Source organism: Eurypyga helias, unplaced genomic scaffold, assembly GCF_000690775.1.
Source record: "Eurypyga helias isolate BGI_N326 unplaced genomic scaffold, ASM69077v1 scaffold34568, whole genome shotgun sequence".
Classification (NCBI taxonomy): domain Eukaryota; kingdom Metazoa; phylum Chordata; class Aves; order Eurypygiformes; family Eurypygidae; genus Eurypyga; species Eurypyga helias.
Window position 1 is genome coordinate 23,552 of NW_010266870.1, and position 16,112 is coordinate 39,663.

The 16,112-nt window shown below is 36.1% G+C and overlaps 1 protein-coding gene across 2 annotated transcripts in view; it reads left to right on the top strand.

The window, feature by feature from the left end:
* Positions 1 to 11,786, top strand: part of AGL (amylo-alpha-1, 6-glucosidase, 4-alpha-glucanotransferase) — a 35,244-nt gene extending 23,458 nt beyond the window's left edge. For both annotated transcript variants that reach the window (XM_010157241.1, XM_010157242.1), the window contains exons 23-33: positions 308 to 483; positions 2,254 to 2,356; positions 3,565 to 3,790; positions 4,224 to 4,335; positions 4,675 to 4,810; positions 6,632 to 6,744; positions 8,290 to 8,501; positions 9,073 to 9,170; positions 9,729 to 9,816; positions 9,908 to 10,041; positions 11,492 to 11,786. In XM_010157241.1, the coding sequence (XP_010155543.1) occupies positions 308 to 483; positions 2,254 to 2,356; positions 3,565 to 3,790; positions 4,224 to 4,335; positions 4,675 to 4,810; positions 6,632 to 6,744; positions 8,290 to 8,501; positions 9,073 to 9,170; positions 9,729 to 9,816; positions 9,908 to 10,041; positions 11,492 to 11,609 (1,516 nt within the window). In that variant the 3' untranslated portion in view covers positions 11,610 to 11,786. The remainder of the gene's footprint in view (positions 1 to 307; positions 484 to 2,253; positions 2,357 to 3,564; positions 3,791 to 4,223; positions 4,336 to 4,674; positions 4,811 to 6,631; positions 6,745 to 8,289; positions 8,502 to 9,072; positions 9,171 to 9,728; positions 9,817 to 9,907; positions 10,042 to 11,491) is intronic.
* The last annotated feature ends 4,326 nt before the right edge of the window (positions 11,787 to 16,112 follow it).

A 16,112-nucleotide genomic window follows, 5' to 3' on the forward strand; every position in this document is an offset into this window, starting at 1 on the left:
TGATATCTTAAATTTGTTTATAGGTGTCAAGTAAACCAAACAAATATCTTTTTTTTTTTTTTTTTTAATGATTTCCCTAGAAGTATTTGACGTAAATTAAAATTCGAGGCACCCATCTTTGTGGAAAAAAAAAAAAATTACAAATTAAATGTTATGTACAAAATTAGTTAATGCAAAATACTAACATCAACTTATTGTTAGTTTATTATATTTATTATGCATAATACTTAAAATAGTCTTCTTTAAATGAAAAGGGATACATTTTATAGACTGTTCTTATAGTTGTTCTTATTATGTTGGATTGCAGCTTTGTGCAGAATGGTTCAACATTTGTTAAACACCTTTCCTTGGGTTCAGTCCAGATGTGTGGGATAGGAAAATACTCTTCTCTGCCAGATCTGTCGCCTTCCTTACGTGATGTTCCTCGTAGGCTGAATGAGATTACAGATAAGGAAGAACAGTGTTCTGTTTCCTTGGCAGCTGGTAAGTGAGGACAACATTAAAGAAAAGGAAAATAAGAAGTCTTCCAAAACAGTTAAACTGTTTTTAGTGACTATATTAAAATTGTCTTCACTGTGCTTGGGGTTCATATGTCGACAACCATGTATAAAATGTATGTCGCAGCTTTGCACACTGTTCCCCTGCGTTTTAACTTGTCTCTAAGATAAGGTTTGCTCATATTAAAAATACGGGAGTTTTGTCTAGCAGTACTTATTAACAACATTTTTTTACTGCTCTTGGGGGAGGGGGGGGAGTGGGGGTGAGCTTATAAACACTTTAGAGACATTTTTAGCTATATCCACTTTCATCATATATGGATATTCTTAAGTACCTCCACTTTCTTTCCAGAGGATTTGCTTAAGATAAATTGATGTTTAAAAAAAGATAAATATACTTAGCATAATAGGTTTTAGTTTACGAACTGAATTGTAATGGTGCGCAAGTGTGAATTTATTGATTACAAGTTCTTAGAAAAAGAACCATTAGCAGACTAGAAGAATGCCTGATCTGAAATAGTCTCCAAAAGGAAAGAGCATAAAAGTAGTCAGGAAAATGCCCAATTCAAAGACTGCCAGATGCTGGCAGAACACTGAGGTATAAAACACGATTTGCTATGTCAGAAGTATTATCTTCTGTGTTTAGTGGCTTAGAATGATTTTATTTTTGTTCTGAGTTGGCCTATTCCTTTTCTGAAACCATAGAAACTTTTAACATCCACAGATTCAATGGCATCTGTCTCACAGGGGTGTTTATTTTCTCTTTTGCTGTCTCTTTCTCTCATGGAATTTTATTGCTTTCAGTTTCTGGTTTGTAGTAACATTCCACTTGCCTGCTTTAGTGTTACCTAGAAGCAGAGGCACAATGTTCCCTTAATTGGTCATAAAGATTAATTATACTAAAGGGTTTGGTTTTAAATATTCCCTTCATTTATTCACTGGTATTTGTCTGAGGTTTGTAACAGTCAATGTATGAGTTACTCTCAACTGCCATATACTATAAAATTGCAGAGACATACAGGCCATATTTGAATATTAGCAAATACTTTGGAAAAGTAAGTTACAGAAGTTAATGTTGTTCTTTCGGATATGTACAAGAGACTGCTGTTTTGAAACTTTACATTGTGGAATTTATTGTCTGATAGATTGAAAAAGTTAATAAATGGAAGAAGAGATAAGGATGGACCTTACTGTTGTAATTATGATGCTTAATCAGTCAGCCATTCTTAAAGTTATAATGTCTGCAGTAAGAGGTAGTTCTAGAAGCTGCTAGAAGAGAGAAGCAGGATTCCTTTTATATGGCTGAGAACATTTATGGGCTGAGGAGATTCATAGGTCTCCAGTCTTAAGCCCTTTATACTACTGACATTGCACGGCTGTCCCACATGAACTCATGCTAACAAAGCATTATAAATCTTGTCATAGTTCTGGCTTTTTGTCTTAATTTTTTTTTCTGCTTCTTTCAACCAATGATTGCACTTGGTACAGTTACAAAGTGCTTTAATAAAAATGTAAACACGACTGTTATTCATATGATGAATTCTGTTGCATGATGTTGAAATTTGAGAAGATATTGTTCTAAAATGAGGTCTGTCTTCATTTTGTCAAAGAAGATTACTTACTTAAAATATCTTAATCTAGGAAAAACATTATAAATGTGAATATATTTTTTTATTTCTGGTTATTTTGTACATGCATGTATACTTAGAATGATACTGCAGAAATCTCTGAGATGAATAATGGCATTTCTTTTTAGGTTTACCTCACTTTTCTTCTGGAATTTTTCGCTCCTGGGGAAGGGATACCTTTATTGCACTGAGAGGTCTAATGTTAGTTACCGGGCGATATCTAGAAGCAAGGTAAGACTGATTTATTCTTAGTTCTTACTTGGTTTGCAGGTAGTTATAAAAAGGCATGCTCTCAAAACATGAGATGTTACATAAGCTGTTAGAAGCAGTTGATGTGCAGTACAAAACTTTAATGGCCCTAGACGCATTTGGGAATTCTTTCTGAGTGGAATTGAAAATACTACTTAAATTACTCTTTCGCTTTCTTGGCACTGATTATGAAGCTGATGTTCTGTATAGATAAGGTAGTTTTAATCCCTGTTGCACTTCTGCTTGTCCTGTAAGTGATTTTTCACACGTACTGACATCATGTTGCTGAGCAATAATTTCAATATTACTACTTTAAAAATTTGAAGTAACAAAAGAATACTATTGTAACTGGGAAAGTATGAGTGCCTGTCTGCCATGATTTTTTTTGTAACTGCTAGTATTTGTCTATTAATTCTAGAAGTCAGTTAATTGTGGATTATTACAATATGATACCTGTAAATGTTTAACCTCAGAAATGAGCCGGGTATATGCCAGATCTATTGATTTGGTATTTCCATTAATCTTTTAATTTGGGTGGAACTCGCCATATGGTACAAACATAAAAATTAGCATGTATTTATGCTGTTTTACATTTGGCCAACTAATTACTCTTCTCATGCAGTAAGATCTGCAGTATACTAGAATGTTTATATTCCCTTTTAAAGCTAGTTGGAATCCATGTTTTCTGCAAGGTATGCGCAACGGTTCTCAAATGAAACTTCTCATAATCTCAGTTGCTGTCACCTCTCTGTATTTTAATAGGAAATTCCCATCTACTCCTGCCCTCCGTCCCCATTCCACCCCACCCATCAGAATGGATACCAGGGTAATCATAAACAATGTCAATAAAAACCTTCCCTGTGACCTCAGTGGGATTTGGATTTAGGCTCTACATTGCTACCTATGAAAAAGCAAACTAGCTTTTTCCATGTTAATGTTTTTTGTACAAACTGATTTAAATGTGTTCATGTTGGGGAATTTGTAGGGAATAGATGAATTCTTATTGTAAAAGAAGTTCATGCTAAATGAAGTAATTTTGTAGCTTTCAACAGCAAACTTTGGTCTTTAAGATCCTGTTTGTCTCCCTGACTTACCTATTAAAGGTAAACTTGTATGATTTGTACTTAATACTTGATCCAGTAACAGTCTCAGAAGTACATTAGTCAAGACTCTGTTTTTCTTTTTTCTAGAAACATCATTTTAGCATTTGGTGGGACCTTAAGACATGGTCTCATTCCCAATCTGCTTGGTCAGGGGACACATGCCAGATACAACTGTCGTGATGCTGTATGGTGGTGGCTTCAGTGTATCCAGGACTACTGTAAAATTGTTCCAGATGGATTAGACATTCTCAGGTGTCCTGTTTCTAGGATGTACCCAAGAGATGACTCTTCTCCTCAGCCTGCAGGCACTGTGGTAAAGATCACTTCTGATTTAATTATTTCACACAACTATTAACTTTAATGAAAGGATGTAATATTTATAGCTACAAGAACCTGTCATTATTGTTTATGAAGAAAATTAATTATAGCAGAAGAATTGTATATTTTGGGCACTTCTCACTGCAGCTGAATCATGATTAGACATGTGTAGGGAGGTGGGGATGGAGGAAAGAAATTCCATCAGCTTCTAAAATTTTTCTTTTGCTTTTGTCTTGAAAGAGGTCTATATTAAAAATTGTCTACAATGTATGGCCATTGAAAAAGATGCTACTAAAAATGGTAGATGATTTCTTTTGAAGCATAATAAGCTAGAAGCTAAGAATTGCTGCTATTTGTACGATCGATAGAGCTTCTACGCGTTTTTTGTGCTGCCTTTCACATATCACCCAAACTTGCAATCAATCTAGGATCAGCCACTTTATGAAGTAATACAGGAAGCAATGCAACGACACATGGAAGGCATAAGTTTCAGAGAAAGGCATGCTGGTCCGCAGATAGATCAGAACATGAGAGATGAAGGTAACGTATAGAATGTGCTTCACAAGATGATGATTATATTTCTTTAGCTATTGAGTGTATTTTTGAAAATTTAATTCTTTAGTGAAACTAAAACTATATGACTTTAAGTGTATTTAATGTTTTAAGAGTGGCTAATTAATTGTTTGTTATCAGCAATTGTTTATATGTTGTGCTACGAGTTACCTTTAAATAAGAGTTCACTTAAACTACTGTTGCCTTGACAAATCCACCTCCGATCTCTTGTTTGGAGCAGTGGTTTTTTTATTTAGAAGGTTTGGGCAGGGGCAGTTTGGCTTTTGATTTGTTTAAAATATCATAGGTGATATTCTTGCTTGGCAGGTTTTAATGTAACTGCAGGTGTTGACCTTGAAACTGGCTTTGTCTTTGGTGGGAACCGCTTCAATTGCGGCACTTGGATGGATAAAATGGGAGAGAGTGACAGAGCTCGCAACAGAGGCATTCCAGCTACTCCAAGGTACAAGTCCAGGCTTTTAGGGAATTTGTTAAATTATTTTTTTAACTGAAGTTGTTCTGTGGAACTCCTGTGCCTTGTATCGACCCGTCTGAGAAGTGATCTCTCAAATGTTTTAAATGTTTCTGCCACTGAAATGTTAATGGTAACCTTTTTCATGTGCTGATTTGAAGAAAATGGTATGTTCTTAGCAGGTGAATCCCTCATTTTAGGGCATGGTCTTATCTCCCTGCAAAGAGTTGACATCTGAATTCAAGTAGTAAATTGTAACTTAGGAAAAACTGTATACTTGTAGTACTAGCAGTCCTTTTGTTACTTAGACAACTTATTGGAGATATCCTTTGATAACTGTTGTTTGAATACTTCTATAGACGGTGTAGATATTCTTGAGTTCTAAGTTTTCAAAATTGAGATTAAACATTTAAAAAATAAGCTCTTTACTGTGCTCTAGCCAAACTGCTGCAGGTACCCCTGCTTGAGTTTAGTACAGGGTAAGTTCCAAATCAGCTGTGATCTGTGCGTGAGAAGTGAAGGAAAGCATTCACTTGCTTGCCAAGTAAGGCATTTTAATTGGGAACCAAGAGAGGTTGAGGTGCCTGCCCTGAAGAGGCTAAATGCTGGAGAAAAAAATTTACATCAAGCAGCCAGTAAAACTCAATATGATATAATATGAAATTTATGCATATGGTGATTATCTGAATATCACCTGGGGAAAAGAACCCAACCTCACTTTTGACTGGAGTATCTATTATGGCAGAAGTATTACCTAGGTTACCAAAGTGCATATGCAGATGAGAACCTCTGTATTGAACACAGTTTTAACAGCACAGGACCAGGTATTTGGGGATGATCCTTTTCTCATATTCTTAATCAGTGTATAAAATTAAATGTAAATCTGTGTAAATTAGCTGAGTATGATAATACTACTTTAAATTAGTCTATGGTACAGAAAAAATACATGTTAGCCAGTTTACAATCAAGCTCCTTCCCTGACTGTTAGCTGATGGAAAACCTTAAATACTTTCCACCCTTTCCTTCGTTGTTTCTTCATCAGGTGGAATATCCTGCCCATCTAAATAAAAGTAAATTGAAACAGTCGTCTTATGCTAATGTTCTTTTATTGTTGGCCCTTTATGAAACTGAAAATACCCTATAAAACACACACTGTGCCAAAGTGTAGCAGATAATCTTTAGCACAGATAAAATTAAGATGTGCTTTTAGGGGAAGAATAGTCTAAACCATGCCTACACAGTGCTGTCAGCTGCTGAGCTGACACAGCTGAGCTACAACACCAGAAGGAAATATGAAATCTTAATACATCAGGAGACAAAAAAGTTATTAAAAAATAACTATTGTGTGTCATCAGTAAAGATCTTTAGAATAAGACAGAAGGCATCACTCTGAGTCTTTGTGAAACCTTGCACCGGCGAGGTGCACTTGTATCTTGAGTGTGTTACGTGCAGTGCTGGTCTCAAGAATGACAGTGCAGAGAAGGGCAGCTGCAGCTCAATGGGATGGAGTAGCTGTGTGTAAGGAGAGATTAGAATGTCCAAGGACTCTTTACTTTCAAGAGAACTTGGGTGAGGTGTGACTGAAGTTTAGAACAACATGACAGTAGCAATGATGATGAAGCTATTATTCATAAAACACTGCAGTACTGTAGAACTTTGGGATGCTCATATAGGAGAAGTAGGGGAATAGTAGAAGAATGGGGGGGGAAGTGTCTAAGATACTTACAGGTTTTTCTTTTTTTCAGTTACTTCTTGAGCTTTAATAAACTTCTTAAAGTAATTCTTTGGCTTTTTTAAAAATAATTATTTTAGAGATGGCTCTGCTGTGGAAATTGTTGGCCTGTGCAAGTCGGCTGTTCGCTGGTTGGTGGATTTATCTGGGAAAAATGTGTTTCCATTCCATGGAGTGACTGTAAAAAGACATGGTAAAACAGGCACATTTCATAATTTTATTACTAGAGTATATACCAAATAACTAAAATGATGACATTGTGGCCATATAATATCAGGGATGATTCTCGAACTGCTCAAGAAGGTTTAGGGGTAAAAGAAGAAAAACTTTGGAAGGTATCCTGTATTATTAAAATATTTTGTTACTACAAGAAACTTATTAAGAGTTGATAGTCTTGTCAATATTTCAAGTATTTATTCCATGTGTTAAGGTGTTGTTTACAAAGGAATTTTGGAGGCTAAATACCATTTCTCAAAACGGATATAAATGAGATAGTGTGATAATATGCATCATTCATTGCAAGAATGCTAAGTAAAATGATACAAGCCCTTTTTTATATTCACAACACAAAGAACCACTTCTTGTGAATACATATGTAAATATGTTTAGATGTCTCTCATGTTTCAAGGGGATACTGCTCTGGTTACAAAGTTACTTTACTTTGAGCTTACCCAGACAAGTGAATGTACATGTCCTGTAAACCCTTTTACTCTTCAGTGAAGGTTAATATTGGAAAACAATTTAATGGTTTTATTCCATTTTAGAAAATGAATGTAAGTGTATGTTGGGGGTATTTTTTTCCTATCGGTCCCAGACCGTAGAGGTTCTTAGGTCATGAACTTACTTGTCACTTCAGGATTTCTTAAAATATTTGGCTAGACAATTTAGAATTCAGTACACAGCAATACTATCCATAGATGTAGAAATAATTATAGGACTTGTATCACTTTTGTTCTGGGATCACAAACAACTTATTTAGATTCAAGGTGATGTGTGTATACTCCCTGCCATTGTTAATCTTATGTAAATGGGTTTAAATTTCATTGATGTTCTGCTGAATCTATTTTAAAACCAGTCTTAATTCTATTTAAGATCTATGCCTTTTTTTTTTTTTTAAGAATAGTCTTAGGGTTAGAGTTTCTAGGGGTTTTTTTCTTCTGTCAATACCGTATTTCAATTTTTGGTAGTATTGTACTTTTTGCTATACTCCAGTTGTAGTTTAAGAAAAAGAGGTGCTACTCTTGTACTCACCTAGTGTAAAGCTAATGCACAATTCTCTACTCTTTTTGGTTCTTTGATGAAACTGTTGCTTATTTAAGGTGCATATGTATCTCAGTCAGGAAAATATCCCCAGCATTTTTTCTTCTGACTAAAACCTGATTTTTTTTTTTTCTAGTCTCACTTGAAGTTTCAGTGAGCTGTGAACTGTAGAATGGACCTGTGGGGAATCACCAGCAGGAGAGGTGATCCTAGGTCTGCTCCTGTTAAGTGTCAGGAATTCAGGAAGAGAAAGCTTTTTAAAAAGCGACTCTTATACTAATGTTTTGACACTCCTTAAAGTCTCCAAAATAGCAAGAATATGTATCTGAAGTACTAGAAAAGAGTTGACGTGTTCCAATGCTGAAATGATAATTAGAAATTTTAAACTTACCTAATTACATATTTACTATAGATTTACTTCTGGTGTTACCACAGTAGCTGTTTTTAGAAAATAACACCTGTGTGAAACGTCTTGCAGGGAAGGAGGAGACTATCACATATGATGAGTGGAACAGAAAAATTCAAGGACACTTTGAAAGGCTGTTCTTTGTCTCTGAGAACCCAGCAGATCCTAATGAGAAACATCCAAATCTTGTTCACAAACGTGGAATTTATAAGGACAGCTATGGAGCTTCAAGTCCATGGTGTGATTACCAACTCAGGCCAAATTTTACAATAGCAATGGTTGTGGTAAGCGGGGGAGAATGGAGGGAAGCGTTTGCACTTAATTTTCTTTATTATTGATCTAAGCTTGCATTGTAAGGTTCATCTGCATGGTATTATGTCACGAACATACATTGCTTAGAATAATTTTTTGAAGTTTTTCTTGACAATGCTTTCAATACTGGTCCTTCTTGAGTATCTCCTAAAAATACATCCTTGATGGGACTTACTTTAATGAAACTGCTGTCCAGTGTATAGCTAGGATAAATTTACAGTGTTCACTGTTTTCAGAAAGTCTTTTAAGGTTAGGTCTGGGAGGCCACTTTTCCCATCAAATTAGCTGAAAACCATGGGTTGTTTGTCCATATTGGGTTCGTAAAGAGCTTCAGCAATAATTCTTGGAAAGTGTATTTAAAATAAAAGTTAAAAAATTACTGGGTAGCTTCTGTTTTCTTGTTTACTCTGACTTGTAGGTTCCAGAAGTTGATTCAGTAAGACAATACTAAGGCTTTTATTGGTCTTTTATATACATTCATATACACAGTCTGATGTATTATATGCACAGAGTTTACTCATTCAATCTTTATTATTTTATTAGGCCCCTGAGTTGTTCATGCCTGAGAGAGCTTGGAAAGCTCTGCAGATAGCAGAGGAAAAACTGCTTGGTCCATTAGGCATGAAAACCTTAGACCCAGAGTAAGTATAGTAGAGATAAGAATAAGTGTTAATTACAAAACATGACGGTAGGAATTACTTGACATGTGGGGGTAACAATCCTTTTGTTAAAATCCTTATATATACATGTGAAATAAGGTGTCAATAAGTATTTCTGGAATAATTATTTTGCTGTTCTGAAAGTCCATGCACTTAATTTTATGTCTGTACACAATCACCAGGTGTGTTTTGGATGCCACACAATAAGCAAGTCAAATTTGGTATCTTGAAAGATACTGAATTGGCGTCTTGATATACATACTTTATATATGATACAGTGCACAGCACTGCCGTTTGAGTAAAAGCATAAGGGCAAAGTTATGAATGCAAGTCATTCCAAGACTTGAGCCACTTTACTACTAGTTTAAGCCGTATTTGGAACTCCATGCTCATGTAAATTACAGAACCTGGTAGAGACGTCCCTAACGCAATTTAAATATAAATGCCATGACAAAATTTTGGTTGACTTCTGCTTTCTGTTTTTATGTATAACTTTTGTTACAGCTTTGTTTGGATAATTTGTTTTTTCCTTTCTTGCAGTGATATGGTTTACTGCGGCGTATATGATAATGCTCTTGACAATGACAACTATAATGTAGCCAGAGGTTTTAATTATCATCAGGGACCTGTAAGAGACAGTTTCTTCAATTTTAGAAAAAGTTTTCAAACCTTGTCAAACTGACAGCTGTAATAATAATCTCTTTTCATTCTTTGCTTAGGAATGGCTGTGGCCAATTGGATATTTTCTTCGGGCCAAACTGTACTTCTCAAAGTTGATTGGTCCAGAGATATATGCAAAAACTGTTGTTATGATTAAGAATGTTCTTTCTCGACACTATGTTCACCTTGAAAAGTAAGGCACCAACTAACAGACATTCAAGATACTAATTCAAGCTAGTAGTATCCACTGTCCAATTGCATGTAAAAGTACAGTTCTGTAACAGCGTATGTTTTCTGCATATAAAGTTCACCACTATATGTGCTATCGGAGATCTCAAGTCAGGTTTCAAGTACAGATGAGGTCTAGTGCTTTTTATAGATTGCAGAATTAGTAATATTTTATCTGTGTGAAGACCGTGTGAAATAAATCTTATTACATGATTAGGATCTAATCTCATACAAAAAATGAATTTCAGAATAAACTGTTGGTGAGTTACTTTAAGTATTTCAAACAATGTGCCAAACAAAATAGTCAAATGGCTAGTAGTAACAGATAGGGTGATGCAAAAATATTGTTAGCATTTATTGTGTTTATAAATAAGGAAATTGGTATGCCAGTGTTTCAGAATCTTAATAACCTTGATATTCTACGAAAGCAGAGGAACTCGCTTATGACCCTTAAATGTTCCTTTGCATTTTGAGTTCTCCCTCTTAAAGACCAAATCACCAAATCCATACTATTTTTCCCTTTTTCCTCTCTGTTATATTTTTAGTTATTAAGAACACGACACAAACCAAACCAAACGATACCAAGATCTTGCCCTTTCTCTTCCATATAATCTGTGTTGCAGTACGTCAAATGTGCAATTATTTATACCCGTAAGAGTAACCCAGTAGGACTGGTCATGATAGAAGGGTTTGTCTAGCCACATAAGGAAGAAAAGGAATTTGTTAAGCAACTTTTTGCCTTACCTAGTGTCTTGTCCCAGTGTCTTGTTTGGTTGTGTTACCAAATAACTTGCAGTTTAGTAATGTTCCTTATCTTCTCTGTCCAACTACTTAAGTAGCGTGCTTTTACTGTGTGTTGGTATTGCATTTGTGTACAGAATCATTAATGTAGCATCAGGCTCAATTTACGACTATTTCTTTAAGGATGTTTGTGGGGATTTTTTGTTCCTATGGATTAAAAAAAAAAAAAAAAGACTACTGGAAGACAGTAATCATGCTGTCTTCCAGCCATTACCACTCTTTAGGACCATAATCCAGCTTCAAGTGTAGTTTGAACACCATTCAGTTCTCAAACATCATTTGTATTCTTCGAACTGCAAAACTATCTGAATGAGAAACAGGAGCAACATACCAGTAGTGTAAGTTCAGGTATTATTAGTAGCCAAGAGTCTACTTTGAAGTAGAGGCACCCTCTCAGAAAACAAAAAAATAAAATAAAAACAATTCCCAGCTGCAGGAAACTGAATTAGAACTCAGTTATTAAGTAACATACTGTGCCTGTAGGACAACAGAACTTTAGTCATGGTTTTCAGTTTCCTACTGAGATAATACTGTAAAAGGTTTTAAAATGAAATGTTCTTTTAATTTCAGTGTATAATCTAACAACAATATTTCTTTGGTTTCTCTCTTATCAGATCATCCTGGAAAGGGCTTCCAGAACTGACAAATGAAAATGGACAGTATTGCCCGTTTAGCTGTGAAACTCAGGCCTGGTCAATTGGTGTTATCCTCGAAATCCTTTATGACTTGTAAAAGTTTATTTTGATGGATTTGATGAAACTTCTGTGGTCTTATTATTGGGCATAAATGAACACTTGGCAGCCTCTGCAAGGGAAATGTCCTGTTCTGCACAATCACTTAACCTGGGTCCTGACTTTCAAAGATGCTGAATGCTCGCAGCTCCTATCCCCTCTAACAGTGTAGGGCCTGGAATGTTTTTTGAAAATCAGGCCATGACAATAAAATAAAACTGCAGTGCACACTTGATGCAGAAACTTTTGGTAAGGCGCAATCTGAAGAATATGCACAAACCTTAATTTTAAGTAGCTTTGGTTTTTTAGACTTTTCAAATCAAAACCTTAATGTAACAAAGTGAGGTGGCTCTTTTCTCAGCTACAGCTAAGTTGCACAGCTCTTAAGTTTGTTTCTTGGTTTTTTTTCTTTGTCTCTTTAAGAGTCAGTGGCTGTGTCTTGCAAATGCATGCTTAAAGGGGAATAGACTAACCTGTAGCTTTCTGAGTTTGGTATGCTTTTTGCTGTAGCACCATACATTAATGAAGGCATAATATGTTGTCTCTTAAATGTATTATGGGGAATTTTTTTTGTTTGTGTTCAGCTGAACACACCATTAAGCAACCACAGAAATAAAGTTTGTGAATACTGTAATAAACCAACCTTTGGAGTTATATATAAGTTTTCAAAAAGTTTAAATTACTTTGAGAGTTAAGCAATAATGAAGTATTTTCCCATGCTAGCCCATTTTAAAATTGATTTTAATACTGTGGGCCAGGCAGCAAATCTAGTTATTTAAAGCTTTTTTTCACCATGAGGAATTCCTAAGAAATGTGCATGTGTATACAATGCATAGCCTGTGTGTTAGGGGAGGCCAAAGATACAGAAGTCCATGTGTTTTAACTGTTTAATTAGATTACTTTATAGAAGAGAGATGGTCACCTCAGCCCTTTATTCTTGGGAAAATCCTAGCTGTACTGAAGCAGGCAGAAACGCTTAACATTGGTGGTAGGCTAATACCTCTTTACTACTGAAGAAGGGAAGATGACGTTTCTAGGTCTTTGAAATTGCACCAAGAAAAATAAGCATGCTACCTCTACGTGTTGTACTTCGGGAACAGCATCTAGTGAACATGATGCAAAACACATGTTTTTTTATATTTGGGTGCCTGCATGCCCTTATCGAGTTCAGTTCAGTGTTCCCAAACTGATGGGTCGTTGACAGAAGTGCAGTAGGTAATTCTCAACTCTATTCGTGTGATTTTTCCATCTTAGTGAAATTAACAGCCAGAGAGTGAGGCTGACACCACTTCCCACGTCATAGGGTGGGAAAGCAAAACTGATACTGCATTTCTTAATGTTAGACAACATATGCTGAAATAAAATATACACAGGGATGTAATTATAATGCACTAATAACATGTAGGTCAAGATTTTATTATATCAGTAAAGTTTCCATATCCTGTCTAAAGTACAGTGCAAGTGTGAGGTCTTGTTCAGGGAGTTGTGTTACAGACAGATGAATTGTAAGAAGTGGCTGTATTCACACTGTTTATCTGAAAGGTTACTAAGTATTTGAACACCCTTGCTGAAGTGTTCAGTACTTAGAAGTTATGATTAGGGAAGGTCTATACTGGACCTTAACTACTGAGCTGCTGCAGTATGTGGGTTGGGAAATCTTTATTTTCACAGCACAATGCATGAGAGATGTCATTTGATTGAAAATGTTACTGAAATGTCAGCCACAGATTATTTTTTTAATGTAAAAGAGGCACATAAAATATTCTTCAAAATGCACTGAACTTTCCAAACTTCTTCATAATGATATTGAGGTTTATGTCCTATTAATCACTAGCTTTTTACTGTTTTCTTAGATAATTATTGTTTATTATTTCAAGGTATGTTTTATAGCTTAGAAAGCAGGAACAATATGGCAGAATAAATTGTTCTTACTTGAGGAAACATTTTAAAATTGCAAGTGCAGCTTAAGAGCTATGGCCACTGAAAAGTTCCACAGGGTGTCAAATTATATACACTGGCAATAACACTCAGTGTTGGGGGGTGGGAGAGAAAAGTGATAAATTATTCCTCAAAACCTTCCTGCATTATTACAGATCACTTTCCAGTGTTTTCCAAACTGTACTGCTGATAGAGACTGCGTATTTGTCACTGCTACGGTTTTTTTTCCTAATTTAATAGTAAAATTTTCAAGATAAATCACCACTGTATATCCAAAATTGGGTATGTTATATGGAACTTCTAAGCATGCCCATTTATATTGTTGCTTCTGCACTGATTAGTTGAACGTAGCTTTAGCGGCAGGTCAGTGTTTTAAATAGGAAAAAAATATGTACTATATTGGCTGACTTTGCTGTTAAGTAGCAACAAAACTAAGATTTGAGGTTGGAAGTGTTGGGGAAGGGTTGGTGGTGGTTTATTGCTTTAGGTTTTTGGGGGTATTTGGGGGTTTTTTTTTGGTTGATTGATTTTAATCACAAAGCTACTCAACAATTTTTGAGGCAGGCAGTTTAAAAATGAAGAGGGAAGAAAGCAGTGTTAAATCTAACGCTTATATGAGCTGATACTCATCTGGATAAACGCTGTACCTAAGTCATTATCCCCTAAAAATAGCTGACTTATGTTGACTGATCCTGAACTGTACTTTCATTCACTAGTATTTCATATATTACACACTCAAAAACTTCTAGTAATGCAGAATTATAATCAGTGAAATGTTTTAGAAATAAACAAATATGTTTTAGAAATAAACTACAGACCTTGGTAATAACTGTAGATCCGCTGTGTTCCAGTTGGTGTGTCTTGATTTATATGGCATTGAGACATCTTTTTTTTTTTTTTCCTTCCTCCCAGCTGAAATAATTTTGACTGTTAACACTGATTTATTCAAAGATGAATAACTTGAGAATTCACATAAAATAATGTATCATTCTCACACTGCATGTTGTAATGTAAAATGGAAAGATGTTTTACATGTCTGTTTAGCACAGCAACGACTGATTGTAGAAAATTTCATTATTAATTTATTTCTGAAATGCACAAAATAAAATTCTTTAATTCAGAGTTAACCTTTTCACGTGGTTGTCTGGAAGAAAAGCCAAACACCAGAGATGATGCTGCTTGTTCAGTTCTTGGCCATTTTATGCACATCACAAAATCACAGAATGGTTTGGGTTGGAAGGGACCTTAAAGACCATCTAGTTCCAACCCCCCTGCCATGGGCAGGGACACCCCCCACTAGACCAGGCTGCTCCACATCAGAGAGATCATGAACTCCTCAAGTTAAATATTAATAAGAAAGTACTAACAACAATAATCAACTCATTAAAAACACCCAGAAACTTAAGGCTTATAAGTCTCGGCTGGGTTTGAGTGGGATTGGGCTGGAAGAGCTCTGCGTGTCTCCTCTGCTGTGAATTACTATATAAGTTTACGTCATGGTGTTGCTAATTCCCCAAGAGAACAGTCCCAAGGTATACTGATTAACAGCTGGCCAGGTGATACACAGTTAGCTTTCTGTACAGAATTTCTAAGAACTGTTACTGTAGAGAAGGGATTTTACTTGCTAGCTCTGCAAAATCAGTGTCTGTGCACAGGTGAGAATGTTTTACAGCTACCCCATTTCATTGCATGCTCGGTAAAATTAGGATGTTGCTGGTGCTCTATTCAGGCATTCCCTTTAAGAAAGTTGTTTCTAGTCTTCTGTTGTAAGATACATTTTTTTCAATAGGATATTTAATTATTGTTAAATGTAGAATTGACCAGTTGATGAGTTGCCAGGGAGGGGGGGAAGCCTTGTGGCACCTCAGGCAGCTAAATGGAGGGATAAATGCATGAAGTGTTAGCGCGGACCAGGAAGGTTTCTGCTGAAAGTTCCTTTTGATTGCAGATAGCAATTTGGGAAACCTCTTCAGAGAAGAAATGCGAGATCTCCCCGTGTTGCCATATCGCAGATCACCCTAGAGAGACAGCTATTCTTACCACCTGAGAAAGGGTTTCCCCTTCCCAGGAGGCTGCTTGCTGGGGTGAGGGCTACGTGGGCTGTCTTGCAGCCTCAGGGGGCTGTGGCCCTTGTGCTGGGCAGCATCCCCAGCTCCATCCCTGCAGCGCAGCTGAGCACCCACCCGATGGTGGGAAAGGTGAGGGGCTGGTGTAATTTGTGAGCCCCAGGAGCACTTCCCTTTTCTGTGTCCCCCAGCAATACCTCAGTGCAATTTCAGACAGAGACACTATTCTCCCTACAGTGCCTTTTTGCAATGAGAATAGAAGCTGACCACAGAAGACGACTTGGGCTGCAACCTGGCAAGGGTCTTGCTTAAGTTGGATGACCAAAGCTCCAAGTACTAATAGAGGTAAGTTCCTCATATTAAGTTTTCTAACAAACACGAAGTCCTAAATTTCTGATTTCTAAGTCTGACTTTGGTAAATAAACTGGAGCTTAATTCTGTGTACTGATGAGAAACGATGTAGATAGATACATAGATAGTTGTCGTGGTTTAACTCCGGC